Here is a 13,293-nt window from a genome sequence, read left to right as displayed (position 1 = left end):
CGCTGGCATGGCACAGTGGAGATGCCATGTTTACTCACCACACACTCACCTACTTCACCTTTACAAATTTAGATGCTTTTACTATCACAAGAGGAGTTTTTAATCTGGGATTTTATTTGCTTTGTGGGACTGGAGAGCAAACCCAAAATTGCTATGTGTGCTGGGCAAGCACTGTGTCACTATCGAGTACCCACAGCCCAGGGAGCTGCTAAAAGCAATCTGTAGTACAGTGCTGATGTTCCAGAAGGCTCTGCCAATGGTCTGGACCTTTGCAGTTCCGGTTTCAGTGTACTGCTAATGTAGTGTTTTCCCACCAAGATTAAAGAATGAAGACCCACTGTCAGCAGCAAACTGTGGCAATCCAGGAGTGAGCCAGAGAAGAACAGAAACACTAAAGGTTTCTTCGACATCATCTCCTGGGAACTAGCAGGAGTGACAATTCAGCATGGGACTCTGCCGTTCAGCATGTTTTAGGTTTTGTCAAGACTTCTGGATATACATCCTGTTAACTGAAAGCCCAAAACTGCAAGAAAGGTTGCCCTTACCCCCTTTACAGACAAAGTGATTCAACTGTGTTCTTGGTTAAGGGATTCATGATCTGGACCCTGCATTTTGAAAACAGGTTTCCAGGCTGTGGTCTAACCAACCCTAGACGCATCAAACCCAAACCAAATGCAGCCAGGGTGGCAGGCGGCACACTTAAGAAGATGTGAAATCCCAGGCATGAACTGCTGACGTTTTGCATATTTAGGCTTAAGAAGCAGCAAGAATTTACTACTGACTTCCTCATTTTTGGATTGGCTCTGGCTAAAACAGATTTGCCTATCAATCACACCAGAACCAACTTCTTTAAATTCGCTAAATGGTTTATAAGGCAAGCTATAAAGGCAAGTGACTTAAGCTCCCAAGATCCCCTCAAAACAATGTTACTAAGAACATCTGCAGGTTTTCAGAACAATTAGGAGTTGGTAACACATGAATGGAGAATTCGGTGGTTCTGATGATTTCCGATTTAAACCAAAACAGCCCAGCTAAAGAAAATGCAAAGAATCAGGTGTGGTGGTTCACACCTGAAATCCTAGTACTTGGGAGGCTGAGGCAGGAGGACTGTCATGAGTTCAAAGCCAACTTGTATAACATAGTGAGTTCTAGGCCATGCTGGGCCAGCGTCCAAATAAATAAATAAATAAATAAATAAGTAAATAAATGAAAATGCAGCATGTGCTTCCAGTGCCCTGGGATGCAAGCATGCATGAAGAAAATTTAAACATTCCTTTAAAATGGAAATAATGGCCCTGAGATAGTCCTTGTGACATTGACCTTCAAAGTCCACAATTAATCACAGATAATTGTAAAAGAGTGAAAAATCTACTTTGGGGACCCTATTAATACAAGCAGTGCAATAATGAACAGAGTACTCAAAATAGTTATTTTAAGAAATTGACATTTCTATTCATATTTAATAAGGGTATATAAGCTGATTTAAATCTGAAATCAGAACATCCTGGTGGACTGCTGGACAGAGTTGTATTATAAAGATTTGTTATATTTAACCTGACAAAGTTTAATCAAAAACCCTCACTAACTCTATTCCTGAGGGTCCTGGGGTTAAGTGCAGCAAGGTCACCACTTTGTGTGGTCTGAAGCGTTACATCACAAGCAGGTGCCAAGAGGAAACACTATACAATCAAAGACATTTTTCTCCCAGTGCTGCCAGAGAGGCTTTTAAAAGCACAGACAGACACACATTCGGATAGTGCATGCAAGGGGTGTGACACAGAGCACTTGCACATGTCAGTGTCAGCTTGCTGCCATCATCTCACTATCTACAAAACTTTCTTACTAGGACACACATGAAAAAAGCCAAACTCTTCTTAACTACATAAAAATGATTTAAAATTAGTCAAGTAATTTCAATGATCTTGAAGGAGTTGTGTGTGTGAAGGGGAAGAAGGGAGGGGGAAGGGGAAGAGAACAAGGGAACAAATTGGAAAACATCTCTCTGAGTCTCGTTCCCTCCAAAACCACCCAATATGGTCAACATCGTTTATGCTTTGTTTTAAAGTGTTAGATTTAGGAAATTTTCCTCAGCGAGGAACAAACAGAAAGCAGAAAGTCTAAACAAAAGCAAATTAAATAAAGACATGGACATAAAAAACAATTTCGGCTTTACTTTCCATGGAAGTTGGTCCTATATCTAACACTGCACAAGGGTTCTTGCACAATGAAAAGAGAAGCAGAAGTCCCTTACACTGCCTCGCTTTGCCAGAGAATCACCGTAGTCTGCTGGCAAAGTCCGCTTGCTGGACTTTTTCTGCTCATGTTCAACTGCATCTTCAATTATAGGCTCAAGCCTCATCTGGACAAACACCAAAGATTGGGGTCAATGTCTTTTCATGATACAAAGAAAGACCTAATACCCTGCTTCATGTCTTTGAGCTCAATTAAACAAATGTATGACTAACAGGATTCAAAATTAAAGAAAATGCAAAACCCCAGCAGTGACAAAAATTGGACATTCCAGGCCCCCACTTAAATCTCTTGTCAATTTCAAGGTTTTAAGGTCTATTCTGAGACCTCATTGGGATTTCAGCATCTTCATTCAAGATCCCACCCAGGCAAATAAACGCATGAAAATCCCCAAACTTAGGTAAAACATGTGCCCACAAAATCCTCAGAATATCTTGTCAATCCACCACCCGGCCTTCCCAATCCCTTTGTTGCAATACATCTGCAAGGTCCTGCTAACAGGAAAACCTCTGCTTCTCTGCAAAGCCGAATGTCGCGCCGCATTACCTCTGTGAGGATGGTGGTGTCATAAGATGGCTGGTACTTTTCTTTTTCATGAGGTGTTCTCTTCTCCATCTTTTCTCGGTCAGTTTTTTGTTTCCTATCCGCACCTTTAGGCTTAAAAACAAAGTAAATGCCCTCATTCATCTGGCTGCACACACTTTACAAGCAAAACTGAGCATCCTTCCTGGTTTCCATTGCTTACCTTAAAGACTTTGATTTGGCAGCTAGCTGAGTGAAGATGATCTGTGTATTCTCCATTTTCATTCTGCTTAAAGGTGTCAACCTGGATCCTAAAAGGCACTCCCTTTTCACCTCCATGCTTACGTGGGGTGAATTCTGTGCTGATGCAGTGTACCTACAAAACAATTCAAGCCGAACTACATTTAAAAAACCTCCAGTGAAGCTCTATTTTATTTTATTCCCTCATGGATATACACTCAAGATCCTTTAAAGCAGACAAAACAGTCAAATTAGCTCATGAATTTCTGGAGTTATTCTGAATATAGGTGTTTCTTTCAGAACTCCAGTATTTCTGGACTCACTGGCCTCCAGCTGCTCTCCTGCTTTAGTGCTTCTTGATGGGGGACTTGCTCTAGTCACTGTCACCTGCCTCCACCCCAACAAATGCTCTCTCAAACCCAGGGTCCTAGGCCTGCTTCCCCACCGCCTCCACTCCTACTATAGATGGCCAAACTTCTTGCTACTGCTTCTCCAAACACACCAATTTGTAATGCTTTGCCTGAGCAATTTTCATCCTCAAAAGCCTTATTACTTATCAAATTCATATGTATCTAAACTCTCCATATTAACCTTTCCAAGCCCTGGAAGGACCCTGGGAGCAAAAATCATTTTAACCACTCCCGATACCACTTGAAAAAATAGTCTCAGGATACAACACGAAGGCAACAGCAAGACCAAAGGTCATATATGACTGCTACTCAGATATGCCCTCTTCAAATGATATGCAATGTGCAAGTTCACCTCTGCAATATGGTTGCACCACCGGAAACAAAGCCAGGTCTTATCACTCTTATTTACTACAAAACTGACTATTCTATTGCACAGCAAACACTAATAGCATGGGACAATATTCAACCAATATGATCATGTCATCATCATTAACGATGGGAATATTTCATAGACAACCCAAATATTGAATGCTAATGACCCTTAGAGTTGACACAAACACAGCTTACTTAAGCTGGTCAACAATTAAATAGCTACTCCCCTCTATGTGACTACCTACACAACACTTCAATGCCACTCCCTTCTATATAATGACTACCTACACAACACTTCAATTCCATCACTCACAAATTTGCACACTACATATTACTTTTGGGTTTTAAATATGTAATCATGTTACTTTCAAAGTTATCTCTTGGACACACACAGTGTTTATGAATAAAATACAGTAGGGTTTGTTTTAAAATAGCCAACAAGTGCCTCGTGTGGTGGTGCACAGCTTTGACCCCAGCACTCAGGAGGCAGAGGCAGGTGGATTTCTGTGACATGATGGACACACGAAGAATCCTCTATCATTATCTCTTCATTTGTGGAGGCTTTAAAGTTTAATTATGAACATGTTTTAAATAATGTTAGAAAAAAATTTAAACCTAAAACTTTTTTCAATAGTATCCTTTTAAATGATGGTTTTTGTTCAAGAGAAATGTGCAACATGAAAAAAAGAAAAATTTCTATTATTGTAAACACTGATAAAAAATAAAATTTAAGGCGGACAATGGTTAAGCATGTCTTTAATCCCAGCACTCGATAGACAGAGGCAAGCAGACCTCTATGAATTAAGAGGCCTGCCTGGTCTACAGAGTTCCATGACAGTCAAGGCTGTTACACAGGGTAACCCTGTCTAGAAAAACAAAGCAAATAAAACAAAAACAACAAAATTATGACAGGTGACAGTGGTGCACACTTTTAATCCCAGCACCTGGAAGGCAGAGGCAGCGTTCACAAGCAGCCTGGTCTATGGAGTGAATTCCAGGACAGCCAGAGCTACACAGAGAAACCCTATCTTGAAAAACAAAACAAAGAAAAAATTAAAACCCCAAAGGTCTGGTGGCACACTGTACAAAGCTACAAAGTGAGATCCTGTCTCCAAAACAAACAGAAAAGATAATAATATTGCCAGGTGTGGTAGTGCGCCATTAATCTCAGTACTCAGCAGGCGGATCTCTGGGAGTTGAAGGCCAACCTGGGCTATATAGAGAGACCCTGTCTCAAAAAGCAAAACAAAATAAAACAAAACAAAAATTAACCAATTTCATTACTATCACCTAATATCTTTTATGTCTGTGTGACTAAATCTAGTAAATTAAACCCATTTTAACTGTGTGTATTTTTAAAAATAATTTATTTTTATTTTATGTGCATTGGTGATTTGCCTGCATGTATGTCTGTGTGAGGGTGTCAGATCTTGGGAGTTACAGACATGTTGGCTGCCATGTGGGTGCTGGGAATTGAACCCAGATCCTCTGAAAGAGCAGTCAGTGCTAGTGCCCGATGAGCCATCTCTCCAGCCCCTTAACTGTGTATTTTTTTTTTTAAAGGCACTGCACTATAATTTACAAATAAACACTTTCATGAGACAGGAATCCAATCTTCTAAATGGCTTGGGCAGTACGATTCTAAACAACACGAAAAGGCAAACCTGAATGAAGGCAGATGTGCGCTTTGCAGGGTCCCACAGAAATTCAACTGCATTTAACTGGCTTGGATTTGTCCTTGTGTCAATTATCCCCACAGACATTGGAATATCTGTATGTTCAAACACAAGTTACAAAAAAAAAAAATGCATCCATTTTTAAGTAATTAAAAGACTTACAAGTTGAGCCTGGTGTGGTGGAACACTCAAGTAGAGTCCCAGCTATTTGGGAGGCTGAGGCATGGGGGATGGCTTGAGCCTAGAGGTTCAAGCACAACCTGGGCAGCATAGTGAAACCCCATCTCAAAACAAAACAAAACAAAAAATCAAAACAAACAAAAACAAAACAAACTTAAAACTTACTATATTATGTTCTATGGAAATAATTAATCCATGTTGAACTTCCCTTCAACGTTCTCCGTAGTCAACCTTGTCTTCAATATCAAATCCACCTAACAAGAATCACAGTTTCTCCTACCACGGCTTGCATTTCATTTCATTAAGAATATGATGGACAGTGCCAACTGAGGTTTAAGACAGCTTCAAAATCATACAATTCCTGGTGGAGGTTACTTTAGCACCACAAAACTACTTCACTCTTCAAGCATAAAATGAGTTTCAACACAGATCTACTAACACCAACGCCGTATCTGCTAGATGATTTTTACATGGTGCTAACATGTTAATGGACATAGCTACACAGCACCTTCATCTCCATGGTCTTTGACAGCCACCTGTACCTAAATCGAGAAGTCTGTCCCCTGGGCGATTCCACTTCCAGCCTTCAAGCTGCTGATGCTCTGTGTACTGTAGCCGTCTGTCGTGGAACACCACCCTTATGATGCTCTGTGAAACAAAGGAGGAGAGTGGGCATTTCAACTGCTCCAGCCAAACGGAGAAGCATTTTTGGTTTTGTTTTTACATATAGACCAATAACAGATGAGCATACAAACCAGGTTCTGCTTTAAAGCTCCTTCTGTGAAGTTGGGTCTCATGGCTCACACCTATAATTGCCAGCACTTGGGAGGCTGAGGCAGGACTGCTTCAAGTTTGAAGCCATCCTAAGTCACATAAACAGCTAGTTTCAAAGCCAACATAGGCTAGTTATACTGAAATCTTAGTTCCAAAATACGAGAAGAGAAATATTACCTGTGAACCTTTTCATTCTTGGATATCTGGTTTATGACACACTAGTTACCAGATATTACAAATAAAAATTATGCCCCAATTTTTTTTCTCGAGACAGGGTTTCTCCATGTAACAGCCCTGGCTGGAACTCACTTTGTGCACCAGTCTGTCCTCGGACTCACGGAGATCCAACACAGCACTGGGGATTAAAGGTGTGTGCCACCACTGCCCAGTTAAAACTTTTAATTTGTAAAATAATTCAATATTGTAATTAGAAAAAAATCAATGTACATGACCATGAAAATAGTAAGAATTAGATTTCTGAGAAAATACCAGCTGCCCAGAAAAATTATGAAAGGTAAAAATTATTATAAATAAATAACTCTTGACCCAACAGTAAATTGTATTAATCCCCCCCCCCCCGCCCCCCGTTTCACTGTGTAACAGCCCTGGCTATCCTAGAACTCACTTTGTAGACCAGGCTGGCCTCAAACTCAGAGATCTGCCTGCCTCAACCTCCCAAGGTCTGGGATTAAAGGTGTGAGCCACCACCGCCTGGCTAACCTATTACTCTTAATACCAGCTATAATGATTCATGCCAACTGAGCTACACAGGTGACTGTCTCAAAAACAGTAATAATCGATAAGTTTCTCTAAAAAGACTGATGAGGTGGCTTAGAGGATGAAGTGCTTGCAGGCAACCTAAATTCAATCCCAAGAACCTACATAAAAGTGGGAAGAGAGAACTGACTCCATAAAATTTTCCTCTAATTCACCCTCCCCCCGACACACACTGTGGCATACACATACAACTAAAATAATCCTAACTACTTGGGAGGTTGGAGGATCAGAAAATATAAGGCTAACCTGGCTCCACAGTGAGCACAAGACCTTCCTTCCCTGTCTCAGGTGTTAAACACATAGAGCCAGGTCTGACAGCTCACACGCACAAGCCCAGCACTGCAATGCACAAGTCTGAGGCTTGCACTACATGACAAGTGCTAGGCTACACAGGCCCACCAAGAAGTCAAAGAGTGGTCATGTTGAGAGTGACTTGAGGTAGAATATACAGAAAAACAAAAGACCCTGGAAGGGAATTAATGTTCTGAGTAAAAGGAGACTTCACCTATAGAACTAGCACTAGATAAGGGGGCCAACTACCAAGCCAAGGCCACAGGGGCAGAGTGGAGTGCATGGCCACTAAGCCAAGGTCAAGGGGGCACAAGGCACCGGCCTGAAATCCCAACCCTTCGGATGCTGAGACAGTAGGATCAGGAAATCTAGGTCAGTCTAGGCTATACCACTGAGTTCAAAGCCATCCTGGGCTATATAAGGAGTCTTAGGCCAGACTAGTCTCCAAGTGAGACTCCATCATTCATGAATAAAAAGCAAGCAGAGATAGCGCATCAACGTTTAACATAAACAACTTCTACAGCACCTCTGACAATAACACCATTTGAGTACCAGGTGCCTCCAAATTTAAGTTGTACAGTCAAAGACCACAGGGCCAATAAATAAAACTTAAAGGATGTGATTTGATTTTTTTTTCCCAATAAATCCACCCTATACTCATCCATGTTCTTTGTTGTTTTGACACCTCCCCCCAACCCCTGAGCCGAGGACCAAACCCAGGGCCTTGCTCTGGTTAGGCAATCGCTCTACCACTGAGCTAAACTCCCAAACCCCTCACCCATGTTCTAAATTTTACCTCTCAGGATATAACTGGGTGTATTCAAACAGTCAATAGAGGGAAAAAAAAAATCAGACAAGTGGCCTATCAACTGAATGGTGAGCTGGAAGTAAAATCTCTTAAAATGAACTTTTTTCCATCAGTGTACTCAGTGTTTATTAGACTAGTGTGAACGTTTTTTCCATCAGTGTACTCAGTGTTTATGTAGACTAGTGTGATGTCAATAGGACAGACCCATCTGGCTGAGTCCTTATTTTATGGACGGCCAGGGTTGCCTATTTCTTCACTTGAGTTAGTCTGATACATTGTTTCTGTGTATTTTAATTTGGAAGTAAATACAAGGCAGTTGAACAAATTAAATGACTATCCTTTCATACCAAATTAATCTGACAGGCTAAATTTTAACTAGCTCCATGAAATCATTTTAAACACCTCACCTATCTAATCAGCTATTTCTCAATTAGGGAACTGCTGTAAAAAGCCAATTTTCACTGATAAATGAAAAGTGTTTTAGAACTGGCTTTTCTAGTGCTTTGATAGAAATTCAATTTGGCATTTGGTGTGGTTGTCAAACTATGTTGTACTTTCCTCAGAACATCAGTAGTTTTGGCTGGTGACCTAAGCAAACATGAATTAGTAAACTATACAACCCAGCATACACATAAGGAATTCGAGGGTACGAGGACTAACAGCTCAGCAGTTCTTACAGCTGAGGACTTGCTCTCGTGGAAGACCCAAGTTCCATTTTCAAAACCCACATGGAGGCTCACAACCACCTGTAATTCCAGCTACCAGGGATTTTCTGGCCTCTGAGAGCTGCTGTGTGCACGCACAACACACATACATACACTTTAAAAAAATCTTTTAATAACAGAGGACAAAGTGGAAATAGGTGAAACAAGACTCCAAGACTGCAAAGTTGTTGGTAACTGTTCATGCTGACAAGAGAATCTATCATAAGAACTCAAGACAGACACAGCACCTCCTCTCTATTTCTGGGTGTGTTCAAAGTGTACACAATACAAAAGTTAAAAAGCGAGGCCTGACAGCACAAGACAGCAACTCTGCTCTTAGGAACTCTGAGGCAGTAGGACTGCAAGTTCAAGTTTAAGATCTGCATGGTCTACACAGGGAGATCAAGGCAGCTTATTTAAACTGTTACAAAACTAAAAGTCCAATGGAGTTGCAAATTGACTCACTGATAGTGTACTTGCTTAGCATGCATGGGGCCCTAGGTTCAGTTGTCAATACTAAGAGGAAAAACAAAAACCAAACAAAAGAGTTCTTAAGGGCTGGAGGCATGGCTCAACGATTAAGAGCATTGGCCACTCTTCCAGAGGGCCCAGGTTTAATCCCCAGAACCTACATAGCAGCTCATAACTGTCTGTAACTCCAGTTCCAGGGGATCTGACACCTTCACAAGGACATGTATGCAGGCGAAACACCAATATACATAAAAATAAATTTAAAAAGTGTCTAAGATGTTTTAACAATTTTTGGGGATTGGAGATATAGTTCAGTTGGTAGTGTTTCCTTAGTATGCATGCAGCTGTGGGTTCAATCTCTAGCACCCACACACACCCAGCACAGTGGTGCTCACAGGGGAGGCAGAAACAAACAGAAATTCAAGGCCATCCTCAGGCTACATAATGAATTTGAGACCAGTCTGGGCTACGTGAGACTGTGTGCCAACACACACTCACGAATGCACGAGAGCTTCACTTTTGGAGCCATTTTTTTGTTTGTTTGTTTGGTTTTGCTTTTGTTGTTGTTTCTTTGAGACAGGGTTTTTCTGTGTCTTTGGAGGTTGTCCTGGAACTAGCTCTTGTAGACCAGGCTGGTCTCCAACTCACAGAAATCCACCTGCCTCTGCCTCCCGAGTGCTGAGATTAAAGGCACATGCCACTACCGCCTGGCTTGGAGCCAGTTTTAAAGGGCTCAACAAAAGACATACCAAATACACTGTCAATTTTTTTTTTATAGCATCCACAATAACAACAAATTTTCAACCTTTTTAAACTTACACATTTTTGGTAAAAGCAGCATGCTAGTTATCAAGTTTAATTTTCACAGTGACAGAAACATGCAGTCTATCTCCTCTTTAAAAAATGATTACTGGTGCTGGGTGGTGGTGTTGCACACCTTTAATCCTAGCACCCAGTAGGCAGAGGCAGGCAGACTCTGAGTTTGAGGACCGTGAGTTTGAGGATAGCACAGACTACAAAGTGAGTTCCAGGACAGCCAGGGCCACACAGTGAAACCCTATCTCAAACAATAAAACCAAAGAAAAAAAATCATTACTGGGAGTATGGGCAAACATTTGTCTAGCCTGTGTGAGATCCCAGTTTGATCCCCAACACTGCAATAAATATCAGGGGAGCTGAGTTCCATAGCCTCCTGCTGACAGTGCAACTTATACCTCCCCAATAAGCATATTCCAAAAACGTATTGCCTCTAATGCTGTGGTATCTGTAACAAACCCTGGTACACAGGCAGACAGAAGCTAGAAGGACTCACCTTCCATGAGCCATGTGTGAGAATGTGTATTCCTTGTCTCAAGATCAACCCTCAAGGCTGACCAAACAGGGGCTGTGTCCCTAGATGTAGGATGACTGACATCCTCATTTAGATATGTCAGTAGATAAACTGAAATTTCAAGTTATATTGAAGAAAAATTTAAAAAGTGAAATTAAAGGGTCTTAAAAGTTTTAAATTAACATATTTTCAAATTAAAGGTTCAACTGGTCAAATGGCTCAGCTGGCAAAAGTGCTTGCAGCATAAGCCTGAGAACGTAGGTTCAATCCCCAGAACACCAAGTTGGAAACAGTTGGAAGGGAAGTTATCTTCTGGCCTCCACATATGGCATGTGTGTACCTGTGCTACAATGATCTCTCTCTCTAATAATAACAAAATAAACTGAAGAGTTTTCGTTGTGGTGATGTATAACTAAACTAACTTTCCTACTGTTTCCTGGTCCCAACAACTGTAATTTCCATGTCATACATGAATAAGCAAAATACAGCTTAAAAAGCTCAAACTTCTAAAATAGTCATTTTTCTAAAGGGAAATTTTTTTATAAAGAAGTTTGCATCAATGGCTCAGAGGTTAAGATGCAATTTCCAGAAGCCCCGTGGAGGAAGCAGAGAACCCAGTCCCTGCAGTCTCAAGTGTGCTGTGCAGGGGCACTCGCACAAGATAAACACATTAAAAACAATAAAAAACCCTCTTGCATGACAATAGCTACGTTTACTCCATCCCCACAGAGTCCATACAAATGAAACAGACTGTCCTTACCTTCACCAACTTCCCACTGATCTCAGGTATATCTCCCATTTTGCGATTATCCAGCATCCGAATTTCATAAGACTGGCCTGATTTAAAGAAATTTTGTATCAAAAACAATCCACATAAAGAACACCACTCTATTCCACATAATTTAGCTGTCCTTCCAAATATACATCTACATGAAATTAATTTGTCAGTGTGCCAGAGAAGCATATTCAAACTGCCCTTTCTCTTTTGTCCCTGAAAAATCACACCATCTACCCTAATTACACGTGGGAGATTGTCTGTCAGCTTACTTTCACTGGTCATTTTCCTAGACTATTTTACTGCATATGTATCCATGATTAACTTTTCTGAAATATTAATTTATACCATGAAGTTTATTTTATTTTTTTGAGACAGGATTTCTCTGTGTAGCCCTGACTGTCCTGGCACTTGCTCTGGAGACCAGGCTGGCCCCGAACTCACAGAGATCCACCTGCCTCTGCCTCCTGAGTATTGGGATTAAAGGCTCGAGCCACCACCGAGAATGAAATTTATTTTTTAAGCCATAATCCCGTGAGTTTTAGATATGTCACAGCTACACAACTATTACTATGACCAATTTTAGAGCCCTTCATTATCTTAAACAGAAACCCAAACCCAGTAGCAATCACTTCCTATGCTGCCTTCTCATCTCCCCAAACCCCAGACAACTACTCATCCACCTTCTATCTCTAGGGACTTGCCTATTACAGACTTTTCATATAAACAAAAATAATATGTGGGGTTTTTGGAGATTGCCTTCTTTCATTTAATGTAATGTTTTTCCTTTTTATGCTATGTTTTCCCTTTCTATTGCCAGGTAATCTTCTACTGCAAAAGCAGATCAAATTTTGTTCATCTCCTCATCAAGTGATGTATGTTTTGTGTTGTTTTCTAATTTGGGGGTGACAATAGATGGTACTATGAACATAAACATTTTTTTGTATAGACCACAACCAATTTTAATTTTGGAGCCTCTCTGAGTTACTAAATGCAAGTCACACTTGCCCATTGCTTCATTTGTACACACATAATTTCTACACACTGGTCTAGAGAATTTAGAAAATTAGGCTAAGCTGAGAGATGGATGACTCCGTGTTCACGAGTATTTACCATGTCTCTAAAGGGTCTGAGTTTGATCACTGCACCATGCCAGGTGTTTACACCCTTTTCTAGCTCCAAGGGCAATAGTACTCATGTCCACACTATCTACCCCTCAACCCACAGAGGTTGAATACCAGATAGCCTGCATACCAGATATTTATATTACAATTCATAATAGTTGCAAAATTGGTTATTAATAGCAATGAAATAATTTTATGGTTGGGGGGTCACCACAACCGGAGCAACTGTACAAATGGCCACAGAATTAGGAAGGTTGAGAACCACTGTTCTAGACCATAGAATTATCAACAAAAGATCATCAAAATATAATCAAATCACTTGAAAAATGGTGAGAAATAAAAACAGTTGTGCATAGTGTATTACTGAAATATTCCTTAATTTTAAAGTATTCTTTAAATTTGTCCAACATACTGAAAGATTAATAAAAGCATTTATGACAAGAGAAGTTTAAAATTTTAAAACTAAGACAAGATTATAACATGTTTAACAATGAATCTTGATTTTGAACACAATAAAAAAGCATAGATGCAGTTTTGAAAAATATATCACTATACATTTAAGGGGAGCGTAAGCCTAGTTAGGGATAGC

The 13,293-nt window shown here is 40.4% G+C and overlaps 1 protein-coding gene across 4 annotated transcripts in view; it reads right to left on the bottom strand.

The window, feature by feature from the left end:
* Ubp1 (upstream binding protein 1) overlaps positions 1–13,293 on the bottom strand; it is a 47,730-nt gene that overhangs the window by 15,759 nt on the left and 18,678 nt on the right. For 3 of the 4 annotated variants that reach the window (XM_027415289.2, XM_027415291.2, XM_027415287.2), the window contains exons 3-8: positions 11,566–11,642; positions 6,193–6,298; positions 5,459–5,565; positions 2,996–3,148; positions 2,797–2,907; positions 2,252–2,359 (exon numbers count right to left, since the gene is read on the bottom strand). In XM_027415289.2, coding sequence (XP_027271090.1) covers positions 2,252–2,359; positions 2,797–2,907; positions 2,996–3,148; positions 5,459–5,565; positions 6,193–6,298; positions 11,566–11,642 — 662 coding nt within the window. The remainder of the gene's footprint in view (positions 1–2,251; positions 2,360–2,796; positions 2,908–2,995; positions 3,149–5,458; positions 5,566–6,192; positions 6,299–11,565; positions 11,643–13,293) is intronic. The other variant, XM_027415288.2, reaches the window with a different exon arrangement.

This window comes from Cricetulus griseus, chromosome 4 (genome assembly GCF_003668045.3).
Source record: "Cricetulus griseus strain 17A/GY chromosome 4, alternate assembly CriGri-PICRH-1.0, whole genome shotgun sequence".
NCBI classification, from domain to species: Eukaryota; Metazoa; Chordata; class Mammalia; order Rodentia; family Cricetidae; genus Cricetulus; species Cricetulus griseus.
Note: the sequence above shows the minus strand (reverse complement) of the source record. Positions and strands in the feature narration are given on the sequence as shown.